At 42.3% G+C, this 15260-nt stretch overlaps 2 protein-coding genes across 2 annotated transcripts in view; both read right to left on the bottom strand.

The window, feature by feature from the left end:
• LOC146442840 (tyrosine 3-monooxygenase-like) overlaps positions 1-3706 on the bottom strand; it is a 30483-nt gene extending 26777 nt beyond the window's left edge. The window contains exons 1-2 of the mRNA XM_085049627.1: positions 3469-3706; positions 1850-1938 (exon numbers count right to left, since the gene is read on the bottom strand). Coding sequence (XP_084905753.1) covers positions 1850-1938; positions 3469-3664 — 285 coding nt within the window. The 5' untranslated portion in view covers positions 3665-3706. The remainder of the gene's footprint in view (positions 1-1849; positions 1939-3468) is intronic.
• Positions 3707-6044: 2338 nt separating this feature from the next.
• The window catches only part of PAH (phenylalanine hydroxylase), a 33539-nt gene continuing 24323 nt past the window's right edge, over positions 6045-15260 (bottom strand). Inside the window, exons 7-13 of the mRNA XM_085049629.1 lie at positions 14870-15005; positions 13900-13969; positions 12351-12407; positions 11245-11340; positions 10770-10903; positions 8542-8657; positions 6045-8100 (exon numbers count right to left, since the gene is read on the bottom strand). Of these exons, the coding sequence (XP_084905755.1) occupies positions 8057-8100; positions 8542-8657; positions 10770-10903; positions 11245-11340; positions 12351-12407; positions 13900-13969; positions 14870-15005 (653 nt within the window). The 3' untranslated portion in view covers positions 6045-8056. The remainder of the gene's footprint in view (positions 8101-8541; positions 8658-10769; positions 10904-11244; positions 11341-12350; positions 12408-13899; positions 13970-14869; positions 15006-15260) is intronic.

The raw sequence follows: 15260 nt of genomic DNA on the forward strand, positions 1-15260 counted from the left end.
TAAATAAATATATTTGCATTATGAGAGATCTGTGGGCATAAGTAAATGTGCTAACAGAAGCACTCCGAAAAATTAGGTCTTGTGTGGGTTGTTCTCTCTGAGCCAATGAAGCTTGAGCCTTTTGAACAAGATCAGCCAGAGTCTGCAATCAGTTTTATCTGGGACATTTTGAGGAAAATTTGGGGGATTTGACCAGAAGGGAAAGTACATGAGAAGTTTACCTACTGAATATCAGAGTTTTCTTTCTACCCCTTCTGTGTTTACTAGAATTGAAACTCCAAGCAGGCTTTGCCAGCTGTTGAATATGCATACAGATGGGGAACTGCATTCCTTTTAATTTTACATCATTCATAATAGGAATTAAAACTGAAATCTGGAACAGCGTGTTAATATAACTCATAAAACAGCACTGATCAGCATCACTGTACAAATATTTATTATTCTAAAATATTCAGAACTTACTGGAACCGCTTTGTGTACTTCAAGCCAAATTTGTCCCTTAGGTTTATTCCCATAATTTTTAGTGTAGCAATAATACAAGTAACCCTGCAGTTAGTGAGGGTTGTCTGTGAGAGTCTGAGGAAAGGACTGCAACCTGAGACAATGTTCATTTTGCCATGCTTTGTGGATAATACCTTTATTCAGATGCCACCCTTGCTTGTCAGTGGCTGTGACAAATCCATGCAAAAACCATAAAAAGGTGTTGGGCCAGACTCACATGGCTGCAGTGACATCTCAGACTTGTCCCTGCTGTTCCAAGGGCTCTGCCCCACCCTCTGAGCAGCAGGGACCGAGCTGAGATGTCACTGCACCAGGGAAATTGGCATCACAGTGACACCAGTTTGATTTTTTTTTTGGCTGGTAAAGAGACAGTAAGGGACAAACTGAAGGTGTGGAGATAAACAACCCAAAATGTCTATTCAGCAGTAAATGTATGTGCAAAATCTTTGCTGAGCTATCAGCAAACCAGCTTATTTTGTGCTTTCCTCCAGCCTCTCCATGTCTGAGCCCTGCTCAGAAGGCTGCTAAATCAGCCCATGCTGTGCCCTCTCCTGCCACAGACAAGGGATGTTCAGTGCCTGAGGTAACATTACTGATGTTCAGTGCCTAATAACTTGAGGTATTTCTAACTTGCACTACATTCTGCAGTTTAGATTTATCCCCTCTCAGTACTTCAGTAACTCTGCACCATTGCTGCTTTCTCTCATCCTCTTCAGTGCTCACACTTCCTCTTTGGAAAAGGAGGAGAGCAACTTAGTCCAGTTCAAAGAATTCTAAATGTATGTTCATTTATCTGATGAGAAACAGCCTAAGAGTTACCTCAGAAAAAATACAAATACTTGGACTGTTTCTATCAGAAAGAAATGAGGAATAATGAAAGATGTCCTGGTTATGGAAGGCATGAAACTCTCCTAGAGCATTATAGTTGAATAAATGATTCTCAAAAATAGAAGATAGACTTCTAGCCTTGGGAAGGTCTATTTCCTATTACACAGAACTCTACACAGCTGACAATAAAACATTGTGGAGGTTCATGAGAGGGTCTAAATAGAATTCAGACATGTAGAGAAGGGAATGAAAAAAACTTTCTTGTGGATTCTGTAGATTCTTAGGGCATGGCTACAAGTACACACATAAAGTTGTTATATTAAAAAAAAAAAACTCTTTGTGGTCCACTCCTGCAGGGACTCATGCAGTCCCTTATTCCACTGAATATAAGCTTTTACCTGGCCCTTTGTTTTTTCTCTTCTTTCATGAGTATTTCTTTACTCCTGAAGTTTTCCTCACACCAATCTCCCTGCAGAGAGTTTCTCTTTTAAAGATGAAATAACAGTAAAGTTCAACTTACAGGGTGGCCGTGGTCCAAACTGGGATCATATTTAGTGACCAGATGGTGACACATGTCCAGATCTTGGATTTTTCTGGGGAACCAGGGCACTGGAGAGAGAGCAGAAAGAGTTAAATGAGAGAGAATCAAAGAAATTTTAGAAGACAGAGAAAATAAAAGCTGTGTTGAAGATTTCAAGCTTTCTTTTTCATCGACACCTAAGAATATTCATATCTACATGTAACCATAATTGTCATACATGTCAGTAGTTGACTTGTTTCCTGACCAAATTGGCAGATCAGATGAAAAATTATTTGAAATTAACTTGCCATGATAATCTCTCAGTTTTAATTAGTGGAAACAATTTTTAAAGCCAAAAGTACTTTTTAGATCAAATGTGTTGCTCTGTTTGACACAGGGCAACAAATGTATTTCTACATTCTGGATTTAAGAATATTTTGGCCTTGTCTAAAAAGCATTCTTACATTTTCTTACCTTTAAAAGTGAAACATTATTTTAAAAAGAAACTATGAAATTTCTAAAATTTCTAGAAACTAAATAGGTGAAGAAATATCTTAACTCCAAGTTTTTTCCTTCTGGTTCATTTTTTTTTCAGCAAGATTATTCTTTAGCTAAATTCCCAAACAACTTCCTTCTCATGTAGTAGGAACCATTTCCAGTGACTACAATTAAAGTGTGATCATTTTAATTTAAATTCCAGAATTCATGAGAAATTAAGTTTTTTTAAAGTGCTGGAAAAACACAAAGTCAATATTGCTTTCCAAGGTCAGACAGAGGCTGTAATCAGACTTTCTGTGCTACAACTCAGAAAGGTCCATTTGGGGTCACCTTATCTCAGACTGGACAAGAGATCAGACAACTTGGTGCTGAATGGTAAATTTTATTTTTGCTGTATTGTATCCAAACACATTGAGTTTAGAAAGGTACAAATCTGTAAAAAACCAACAGATGTTGGGGAAATTCCTGTTCTGATCCCAGCTCCCCCCCTGTATTCCCCATGCACATCTTGCCTGTTCCCTGCAGAATCAAACACACCCTCTTTTAACAGTCCCTTGTTTTCATTGGAATTCCAAGTCCTGCCACATCTGAAACCTCTCAGATCCCAAGGAAATCCTAAAGAAATCCTCCTTCAGCTCCAAAACTCTCCTTGGCTCTCCAGTCTCCCTGGTAATAGTGATACATTTTTGATGTCCCTGCAGTTCCTGAGAGCAGCTTGGCATGGAGTGCCTCTCATTCTCAGCCTGAGGGTGAATTTCAAACACCCAAAGGTGCTCAAACAGGACTGGATTAGTTAAAAGTGGGAATATCTGGGAATATCTGTCTGGCCTTGTCAAGGGTGGGACTTCTGCCATTGAGGAGTTTCTTGTTTCCCCCAGCTTTTCCCTCTGCTGCTCTATCTTCTCATCTCCCTCCTTGCTGGAGCATTTTTCTCACCCCAGCTCCACTGGCTGTGATGAAGTGCCTCTCTTTCTGCACCAGTGGCAAGGGAAAGCTGAGACAAATAATAAATGCACGCTCACTGGCTTTCCAGACAAATTAAACTATTATTATGAAGCTGAAGCTAAAACTAAAACAGTTACTCTGCTAGAACGGCACTAAGAGATGCATACATTTCTTACCTTTGTCTGCACTGCTGGTTTTCACATCCTTTGCTACTGTCTTCAAGGAGGTGACAAGGATACCAACATCAGCACTGTGAACTTCACAGTCAACAAAAATGTCAAGCTCTTCAGCAGAGGTCTTGGGCTTTTTGGCTCGCCGGGTTTCAAAGTGGTTGATCTGAGTTTCAAACATCTGCAGGAGCCAAGGGTTCATATGGTGAAGCTTCTCCCAGGAGTGAAAATCCAGGTAAGTCTAGATTCATTTCTACAATGTCTTTAAAAGGTGACTAAAAAGCTATTAACTAAAAGTGCCTGTTAAGCAATGAAGTCCAGCAATGTCTGGTTTAGAAAGAGCTGAAACTCAGACAGAGCTGAAGATTAAACACTGTAGAGTTGGGTAGAGATAGATGGAGATGAAAGATGAGATACTGTTGGCTGTACAATTTCATCTGTGCAGAAACAGCAAATGAGTGGCTGGGTAACTTAAAACCCTGCCAGAATGAAAGCAGATCTATTGATGTATAATAGCACCATAATCATTAAATAATTGTGAAAAATAAGGAACAAGTACAATACTTTTCTTTCGAGTTATTCATTTTCCCAGATGAGAGTGAGCACCTGGTAAGGATACTTCAAGTGCCCAGAATACATAATGCCTGTGGGGTTTACAGCTCTCATATTCTTTGCATCTCCTGCCAAATATGCAGAGAAAATTCCCTGCCTTCTAACATCCCCACAGTGTTTGAAATGCTGGCCACCACCACTGCTAGGAAAATACAACAGATTGGTGTCTGCTCTGAACGGCCCTTGCATAAAATGCTGATTCCTCTAAAAGGCTCCCTCTCTCCAGAGCACTCTCCTTCTTTGCTGTGAGACCAAACCACCTCTCTGGGCAGCAGGAAGGGGGAAAGCAGGATGAGGTGTGAGTCAGGCAGGGAGCAGAAGGGTGAGAGATCCAGAGATGTAGACTGGGAGACAGGGAGGCAGTAGGGACAGAGGAAAGGTGTCAGCAAATGAAGGGAATATTGAGGTTTGTACCTCAAAGACTTTGGCCGCCTTAGAGAGCTCAGTGTTCCTCACATTGTAGAGGGTGAGGATGAGAGTGGCTCTATCCTCCCTGTTGGAGTCCAGGCTGCCTTGGCTCTTCAATGCCTCTGTGCCACACATCTCCTCCTTGCTGGCCTCTTCCTTTGAACATGAGATCCCCACCAAGTCAGTCTTCATCAGGAGCTAGGGGAGTGGATTACAACAGCCAGACGTGGAGGGGAAACTGCCTGAGGGTGTGAGAGAAATGGCCAGGGGAGCTGGTGGGGCTGGAGATGCAGTGTGTGGGTGTGGAGCTCAGAGCTGCCAGCAGCAGGGGGACAAGCTGGTGCTGTGGGTTAGCTTTGGGGACATTTATGTTGGCCACGTTGGGCACATCAAGGGAAGCTGCCTGGGCAGGATGTGCGCAGGAGCCCAAATGACCCTCCTCCCCTGGGGAACTTCAAAGTGCTCTGTTTGAAGGTGTCTGCAAGCTGGCCAGCCCTGCATGGGGGTTCCTTTGTGGAGAGGCAATCAATTCGCCTGAGCTCCATTTGCATCTCCCAGTCTGGACAGGCCATGTGTGCCATTCAGATCCCATCCCTGATGGGTTGTGTCCCATGCTTGTGTCCCAGGTGACGCCAGGAGGGCAAGGGGGCATCTCAGAGGTGGTTGAATGGCAGCTGGAACTGAATGAGTTGGGTGGAAAAGTGGATTTTAAGAGTGGGAAAATCCTCTTGCCACTCCCATGTTCCCCCAGTAGGAGTGGCAAAGTTCCCATTGCAGATATCTCCACCTGGTATGAGCAGAGTGCCACTTCTTTGAGATGGATACAGCGTTAAAATTTTTAGTTTATTTAGGTTAAATTAGATGGTTACATCTGAACATCAAAATGGCTTCTCCGACAGCTGCCAGCATGGCTTGAAGCAGCAGAGAGAGGTTTTAAAGGAATGCACTCCTATGCTTAATCCCTTTTTCGGTGATTTCTGCATTCTTTGGGGGAAGAAGTGTTCCTTCTCCAAGGCTGCTGTCATGTCTAGCCATCTTAAGACACCCAGAGGAATACACCTGTGCCAGAAAGCCCTCCCTCCATCACAGTCATTGACCTTGACCAAGGTCACTGTTAAGGAAAGGACCTCATGAAAGGCTGCTTTGATCACCTGAAACCAAGCTGGAGATGGGGACACCCAGAAATGTGATTGTATGGGGACAGAAGAGAGGAAGGTACTTAAAATATTATCTTGGGACAGGTTAGTTAGGCATTCACAGATTTATGGTGTATGCAAATGTAGAGCAAGCTGGGCTTTGTTGTGCATTTCCAGGTTTTTTTGTTTATATCAGTCTCATAATCTTGGCTGGATGAGTGACAGTCAACCAGTGCAAGAAAACCTTTTTTGTGTTGGGGAACACCTCAGATGGGCATTCCCTCCTGCCTGGGTGTTTCATTCTGGTTCACTTGTGTGGTTCCCATACAAGGAGGAATTACACTGGTCAGATAATTCAAAAGCATTTTTCTACATACCTGTGATTTTCTTTAAGCATGGAAATAATAAGTCACCCATTAAGGAGTACTATTTAAAATATGATTTATTTATAGTATTTAAAATACATACGTACAAGCTAATTTATCCTGCAAGAAAATCTACTTTCCATACATTTCCTCTGCTTTTAAAATGATGAACATTTGACTTTTTCTCATCTCTGTCTTTCTGAGTAGCCATGCTATGCTGCTTTGGCTGGACTTATTTCTCATTTAAACCTGCACCAAGAGACACAGAATCAGACATGGCAACAATATTCTCATGGGGCAACAATATTCTCTAACTATTCCACTTGCACATAAAAGAAAATCACGAATCCTGGGTTCTCAATATCATTATAGAACTACTGCTGCTGTCATTCATGGCAACAACCAGAAGCAGAGGAGCTTGGAAAGCTGTCTGAGGATTAGTTTGAAAGACTTTACCCTTGGGATGAAATTGTCTCTTTGTAGCATACAGTTACCTCATGGGTCCTATTATATTAAGAGAGAAAAATCTGGGTTGCTTTCACACTGAAAACACATGTCAAGTGGGATTGAAAGATCTAGAGAGACATTGTGATCAGAAAAAAGGGAAGAAAACAGATACAGAGATAAAAAAGGTCACTTCAAAGCATCAAAATGGTACTACTTTGTGTAAGTATATGTCTATAGAAAAGGGTTCCAGCTGGTACCCTAAAATTAATGTTAATACTGACCATACATATAATGAAAACTGCTGTACTTTCTATCTTCCTAAAGGATGATGCTTACATTAAGGCAGTATTGATTTTCAAACTATAAATACAAAATTAGTACTATAGCAGGTATGAGACTCAAGGACTTTCAAATCCCTCTGCATCTTTGAATGTTTGAACAGAAATGTGACTCCTGAGTCATGTTAGTATCACCATGCAAAACTGCTTCAAGCTGGAAATACTGCTCAGCTCTGCTTTGCTCCATTCTGTTCCAATGCTCAAGTGCTGATCTCCCTCCTTCAGTAGGGAGCTACAAGGAGGCATTACACGGTGTGGACCAGTCCAAGAGGGCATTTAGCTAATTTGAGTGAAATGTATTGGATAAATACAGAAACAGTTTCCTGAACAGCAAAACTCTTCTCTCTCCATGTTCAGCTATTGACTTAAGCTGGAATCACCTTTGGTTCCATCTGCTGACTCCGTTGAAATATACTCCAGGAAAAATAAAAAAGGGAGATTAAAGCTCAAATGGTCCATGGAGACTCAAAAAGGTGTCATTACATGTCTTGAAAAAGAACATGTTTGGGTTTGAATGCTGTTAGACTGGGACAGAGCTAACCCAGGTCTTCCATGGCTGGTGGAGACTCCAGCCACAGATACAGGGAGTTAGGAGTTGGAAGGCTCTGATGTCTCCATTTCCTCTTCATTTCTGAGGTGCTGCTATCCACCTTCTAGGCTGTGAGACCAAAAGGTTTGGAGACACCTTGCAGTGGAATTGAATAAGGCATTCTTAGGGAAGGACACACACACACACACACACACACACAAAAAATGTAGCCTTCACACATCAGCCTTCCACAATGAGCAGCTGAGTGTGTTTGTTAAAAGAAATCTCCTCTTATACCCTGAAAAATCTCCCTGTATACCCCAAAAGGTGTAGAGTTTGACTCCATGGGAACCTTGGAGGGACTGATGGGAGTGGCTGTGAGAGAAGGCAAGGTGGATTGCTCTGGTCGTCACTGACATCCCATCCCTGGTCCCAGACCTCCCAGGGGCAGCAGATTATAGCTCTGCATGGTGAAGATCTCCTTCTGCTAACCTTTGGAATGAAACGTACACAGGCTTTCCCAAGATTCCCAGAAATAAGGTAATTTTTATACATTAGTGAGAAAAAAATGGATTAGTGTCTGAAGGCCAAAAGAGTCAAGGGTCACCTGCAGATGTCTGTTTCTCTGCTAATCTATCATAATTAAAATATATAACATAAGCATTCATGTAGTACACTGGAATATAATAGACTGAGGCTAAACAAAGACTGGCACTCCCACATGACAGCTTCCAGTCACCAGTAAGTGACATCAAATCTTCATTTAATCTTCTGGAGGGCGTTGCAAAGGATCCCAATCTCACCTGCAAAGGAAATAATCAGGGCAGTTAATTCTAGAGCTAGTCCACTTCTAACACTCTTGTATAATTTTTACCTTTTATATCCATTCTCTTAAAGAATAGGGTGAGCAGAGAGGTGCTGAATTGGACACATTCATTAGGGTCTTACTGGGGTCAGGTTGCAGAGTCAGCCCTTTGCCTTCATCAGCCTCACAAGGCCATCTGACCTTTCCTAGCATCTCCCCCAAAAACGGGTGTTTCAGATTTAACAAGCTACAGTCAAGTAGAAATCCTTGCTGAAACTTGGCTAGAATCAGAAAGTAATTTTTTCATGAGAAAGGTGTGTGCTGCCTTATCTTGGATAAGCTCAGAGCACTGGATACAACCCAGTGGAATCTGCTTTGTGGTTCCTATTTCTGACCCAGGTTTGGAGGAATTCAAGGTTACAAATCTGAGATTCCTTACAATTGATAGTGTCAGCTAAGTTCTTCAGCTGCTTTGCATTGTCCAAGACTTCAATCCTCTGGGTGTAGGGATTGTACCGAACAGAGAAAGGACGAGGGATTGTTTGAGCAAATTTCCTGAGGAAGAAAAATAAACAAATATGTAGTTAAAATCTTTTTTTTATTCCACTAACTCAGTCTTTTCTTAGTGTGTGCATTTGTTGATTGGGGGGGATAAGAAAATCTGTGGGAGGAAATAACTGAAATTCCTGCTGAGTGATCTGAGACCTACAACATTCTGCAACACACTAGAAACTGCATTTTTCCTTATCACCTCTGGGTTTTTTCTGAACAGGACTAATTAAGGTATTGGCATGGCACCACTGCTCCTGGTATAGGCCAACTATGTAGCTACTGGGATCTGCCAAGCTGGAAAACCTCATTTTCCTTTCAGTAGTGCAAAATGTAGGAATTCTAATCCAAGTCTGAGTTTCTTGGAAAATAAGGTCAAGTGTCTCTGCCATCCTGGTATGCCAAGGAGCAAGCAGAGACCTAACTTCTGGTATGGTTTGTAGAAGCTTCCAGGTAATTTCAGAGGAAGATAGTTAATGGAGTGAAGCAGCATTCTCTGTTGCAAAATAGTTAATTCCACGTCAGAAGCAGTAAGATTTTGGTATCTTGGGAAAATATTAATTTGCATAACCACAGAACTGTGGAAAGAAGGGCGCTGAATGGGATGAGAGGGTCAGAGCTATTGTTCCAGACTCCTTGTAGACCCCAGCAGGATACTGGCTTATAGATCTGCTTTGGATTACTGAAGTTATTGCTGAAAGAGGAAGGAAAGCACGCAGGAGTTGATTATGGAGCCCCACTGCACAGACTGTGACTCAGCATGGGAATTCCCATATGCCCAGAAGAGTGGAATATGCTGGATGCCATCCCCACAATGCTTCTCCAGTTTAAACCCAATTATTACCAGCCAAGGGCATTGTCTGAAACCAAATTCAGTGTGAATAGGCCACAAGGTGTGACGGTGAAAAAATGTTTTGTTGACTAGGATGAATGTAGCAGCATCGGTCAAGCTTTTCTTGAGAGATCACAGTAGAAGATAGCTTTCCTAAATCTCAGCTGAAGGTAAGATCCCAGTCAGAAGATTAATGCCTTCAAGTGAGATCTTTTAGGTCAATCTCGGGATAATTTTTCAGAAATGTATTCTATTGCACACAAACACATGTCCAGGTGCAAGCCACCAACACAGGCATTGGACCAACCCCCAAAACATTTATTTTAATTTAACCACTTTTTCAGTTTGGTCACTGGAAAAAAATAAAAGAAGCTCCAAGATATTTTGTTGCTGCTGAGTATGGCAGCATCTTCCACTTCCTCAAGGAGCTTGCTACTCAGTTAGAGAAGTATACAGAGAAGACAGAAGCTGTGTGCAGGATGTTAACAGCACAGGGGAGAAGAGAAGGCCATCTTTGCCAGGTATTTCCACAGGGAAAAGGGCACCAGGAGAAGCTGCAGGCTCATGACAGCTAAGGAAGCAGCAGGGGAGAGAGCTGGGAAGACCTCAGAGCTGTGGAGCCTGAGGTAGCAGAATATCTCGGGATGCTGCATCTGTGAATGGTAGAAAGATAAGGGACTGCAGGTCTGGGACAAGGCCTTTGTGGATCTCCAAGTGAGAACTTTGCTCAGTGTGAGCCAAGGCTAACCACCTTAACTAACATCCAGAAATATGGTGGTATTTCAGGAATAGAAATACTGTTGGGGTGAATACCAAGCTGAACCCCAAACATAGGCTGAGCCATTCTTGTTCCAAGAACCAGAACTGAAACCTGGACATAACTTCAGAGGAAAAGGAGTAGATACTAGGAGACTTTTTTTACAAGAACTGTTAATTCTAATAATAGTAAAGAAACTTGTTTTGCATTATTTAGCCAGATTTCACCCTCAATGTTGGAATCGTTGCAATTCAACAGATAATTTTTTTGTTGCATTTTGGTTAGACAGATGAAACTCTTAGTTACACTAAACAAAAATTCTTGGCTTCATACATAAGGTATATTCCTGTTACTGCTCATTTTTGCCCAAGCTTCTGAGGATAAAAAATGTTTATTATATTCAAGCATTGCACAGTTTATTCTAATGCCTCTCAAAACACTACAATCAACCCAAGAGCTGTTGTGGCAATGAGATCCACTGTATTTGCAACAGACAAGAATGGGTTCTTCTCTGGAATGGCTGGATTACCTTAGCTTTTCTTTTGCATCTTTAAAACTTTCAGCAACATAGTAGAGGGGCTGGAACTCAGTAACAGGGTACTTCTGCACAGAAGTCTTCTCCAGGACAAGAGGCTGAATCTCAGGCTTGTCTGATAAGCAATACTATGAACAAAAAGGTGAGAAATTCATTTCAGTGTAAGAGTGTTTGACTGTGCTGTGAAAGAAAGATCCACCCCATTTCAGACAGGGAAGAGTTGCTCCTGTGGTATACAATGATAATGTCACTGAGTGATATTAAATGACACTTAATGTCACTCACACTTACAGGTGTGAGTTCCCTCTCTAGCCATACACCTACACATTTATCAGAGCTCTAAAATGGATTACCACATTTCATGCCACTTCTGTGCACCAAGAATGAAGTAAAACCAAAGGCCTGAAGACATTCAGAAAAGAAATTTGAGTAATTATAAGCATATTTGAAATGTTTTTTTAGAACTCACCTGCAGCTCCCCAAATGAAGACAGCAGCCCTGCACCATATGCCTTGAGGGAATCTCCTTCCTTACATAGTCCAAACTCCACTGTAAACCAATAAACCTGGCAAGAAAATGAGACAGAAATGTATGATTCCTTGATCAAAAGTAGTATGTGTACACCATTGATTTGAATACACTTGGAGTTTTAATTTCTATATAAAATGTTGTCATGCATCAAATTCAAGTGTATAAATGCAGCAAGTGTCCCTTCAGACTGAAATTCTTCTCCTGGGAGAAGCACAGCACTAGATCCTGTGTGCCTGAGAAATCAGTTCTGTTCCTTGACAAACAAAGCTGTGTTTTACTGTGCTTATCTTTGTCAGCTGGGGCCATGAAATTGTAGCAATGATGTTTTACTTTGGCCGGCCAACCCAGTGGAAGCTGGGTTGTTTAGAAAAGTTTGTGTCCTGCTTCACAGAGGGCATCAGACTGCAGCAGCAAGGGGGTGAACAGGCTGCTGGGGCAACAGGGAAGGAAGGTGGTGTGTGGCCAAGTTTGCCTCACTGGTCTGTCCTGAAAGGATCCCTGCCCTGGCTCAGAACAACCCCATCGGTCAGAAGCATCAAAGCTGGTGGAATTCTTTGCCCAGGTGGCCCCCAGTTGGCACTGGGGACACTAATCCCAGAGGAATACCCTTGTTTTTTTGGAAGTTTGCAGCTCTAGGTCTCAGAAGTCTCGGGTTAGCATCCAAGTGTGGATGTTGACTACAGAGGACATTATCTGCCTGGCAAAGGGGAAAAGAAGAGATGCTTGAAGGTAAAACAACAACAGAAGCTGCCCCTTGACATTTCCTGTGGGGATGTAGTAACATCTAATCTTTTCTTGCCCAATATGTTTGTGCTGGAGGAAATCTTGTTTGGGCTTCTGTGTTTAATCACAACTGTCACTTTGAATAAGGGGTGCCAAAGCTATTTTCCTTTAATGCAACTGTTTCAGGGTGGGGTTTTCCGATCATGGCCTTCACTCTGATCCCATTCAGCTCTATGGGAGTTCTATCAGTGACTTCAGTGGCAGCAGAATTAAGACAACACAGGGCGCTTTGGAAAATTGAGCCCTCATTTATTAAATTACCGTAGCAAGCTTCTCGATGAAATCATCTGGAGCTCCCAGAGATGCCAGTCCAATTTCCTGTAACAATAAACCATTATTCTTCAAGCTGTTTATTGCAAACATTCTTCCTGCCCCGTCTTATGTAATTGCTCACATTTTAAATGTTACCATTGCTTACTACCACACACAAATGTTTACAGGACATGTTCCTATCATGCAAGATCAATTTTAAACCAGAAATCGCTCCAAAAAATGAACAAAGGGTCTTGTCCAAATGTCATCTACAAGGCATGGTCCTTTGTGCCTGGTACAAAGCCCACTGAGGTCAAATAACATTTTCCTCTTGCTTTGACAGGTTTTTGATCAAGTCTACAATGAACATCTGAGAAAATTGTAGGGACAAAAGGAGGTGAATCAATCACACCTACACACCTTACGTATTTCTCTTTGTTTTGATGGGTCCTGATTAAAGGAGGTTTCCTGGAGCCTTGAATGAGCTATTTTTTTCTGAATGACAGGGCATGATTTGAAAGAGCTTATTCATACCTTGGGAGCTAATGGAGCTTTTTTCAGGAGGCATGCAATGGTTAGATTCAAAAGACAGACACACAACACTGCACCTAACCAGGTTCCTTAATTAATTTGCTCTAGAGAGGACTGCATAGTGCAAAAACCAGAGGGCCTCCCCCACCACACAGCAAAGACATTGGAGCAAGTATCACCATGTCAGATCCTAGTAAGCCAAGGTACAGTAGGGCTTGTCTGGAAAGAAACCTCAGTTCTGGGAAAGGGCAGAGCCTGAAGGCAATATGAGAACTTACTAACTAGATCAAACTGACATTTTGTCTTTTGAGATGTTACGTCAAGTCCATTTTCCTTTTCCTTCCTTCCTTCTCAGTTCTTCTTTTTGTCTCTGTCTCTTCTTTTCCTTCCTTTCTTTCTCTCTCTCTCTTTTGCTCTTTCAGTCTGTCAGTCTTTCTGTCTTTATGCCTTTCTCTCTTTGTGTATTTTTATGGTTTCTCGTAAAATGCAGCCAAAAGTTTACTCTTTCACCAAGGCTTGGTTTCTTTTCCAGAGACATTAACACTACCAAAAGTGTGTGTTCTCTCCAGCCTTCTCCCATGCTTGCAGCTGGGACAGCTCCACACTTTACTCAGCCTCCAATGTCACTTCAACAGAAAACAAAACAAAATCTCCACTTTCCCTAACATTCGAACAAAACAAAATCTCCACTTTCCCTAACATTTGAACATCATGGTGAGGTAATAATCCATCTGACCCACGAGTTATGTGACTTTGCTCAGAAGGATCAACATTTGCAGAAAGGTTTTTAGGTGGTGGCTTCACAGGGCCTGTCAAAAACAGCTCCCACACAAGATCATGTTTGGAGTTGGACTTTGTGATTTCACCTACATGAATCGTGTCCAGACTCCAAGCAATAAATAAATCATCTCAGCCACTCTCAAATAGTGTGCTTAAAGGTGAATCTGCACCACCCTTCACAGCTCTTGGACCATCCTCTTAATTAATGGTGTGTTTAATTATATAAATAACAAAACAACCAACTTACCTGAGAAAACTGAGCAAAACTGGGATCAGCAAAAAGAGGCACGTGTCCTAGCAGCTCGTGACAAATATCACTGCAGGAAAACATGAAATTTGAATAACTGTGATTCAGAAAAATCCAGCAATGCTGGAAGAATGCCCTAGAGCCAGCAATAGTCAAGAGTGCAGTGCATTTGCTCCTACCAGCAGCTAGCTTTCACAGGAAAACATTTTGTTTTAAAATTATTCTTGTGATGGAAATGTTTGCAAACCCAGCATTCTCAGTGCTTTTGCATCATACACCCCTCAGCTGAAGGGACTTAGATTTTTCCAACACAGAGAAGTGATTTGGTGAGATGGATAGGGGAAAGGGATAAGATACCAAAAAAAGGCCAAGTCTGTGGAACACATTTCAGCCTGGCTTTGTGCATGGGAGGAACAAAAGCAGGAAGGAAAATCAGATGATAAATAGAAAAAAGAAAGGGAAAAGAAGTAGGAAGCAAAGAAATGAGGAAGAATTGCAACAATAAGAAGCAGAATAAGAAATCTGTTTTGAAAATAGCAAGTGGAAAAGGACAATGGACAGGGACAGAGAGAAACTCCAAACTGAAAAAGAAGTGGGTTCAATGGTCTGGCTTCCCTTATCTCACTGCCAGAATCCTACTTGCAACATGTTGAGTCCTTGCTGCATTATTGGGTGCTAATAGCTAAATGCTCTTGCACACTGCTCTCTTGCATCCCAGCCACCACACAAGCAGGCCTTCAGCAGCAAAACTCCCTCATCTGCCCCGGGAGAACTTGCAGAAGTGGATGCAGATTGTTAAAAAGACTGGAAATGCTCCCTAAGTGTTTTAAGGAAGGAGCAGTCCCTTGGCTGCTCTCCATCAGCTCTGTTCCCAGGAGTGCTCCAGAGTCCCTCGTGGTTATTATCACTCAGGCTGACCGTGCTGCTGCTCTGCTGCAGATTCACACACCCCTGGTGGCAGAGTACTTACGGCTCTGGTGTGTACATGGGCTTGGAGGCGTGGCGGATGTACTGCGTGGAGTGGAACACCCGGAATGCCAGCCCCGCCAGGAAATCCCGAGAGGAGAGCAAGCCTGCCACAGGACGCAGGCGAAACCCAGTGCAGCCTGAAGGGACAGAAATATGGTATCTTAAAAACAGCTCATATGTGTGGTTTAGCCTCATCCAGGCTCCTCACAGTGGGGAAAGTTTGTTGGTTGTTTGGATTTTTGTTAATCTACTTATGTTAAATGGATTTTAATTGTGTAGAAACAGGTGATTTTCTGCCCATGTACATCACCAGCACAGTATCTGAGCTTCTGTCCCATTGTACCCCCAGAAGCACTACAGAAGGACCTGGGAAGAACCTGGATTGCTTTCTC

The sequence above is a fragment of the Lichenostomus cassidix genome, chromosome 1Ab, assembly GCF_008360975.1.
Source record: "Lichenostomus cassidix isolate B80296 chromosome 1Ab, HeHo_3.0, whole genome shotgun sequence".
Classification (NCBI taxonomy): Eukaryota; Metazoa; Chordata; class Aves; order Passeriformes; family Meliphagidae; genus Lichenostomus; species Lichenostomus cassidix.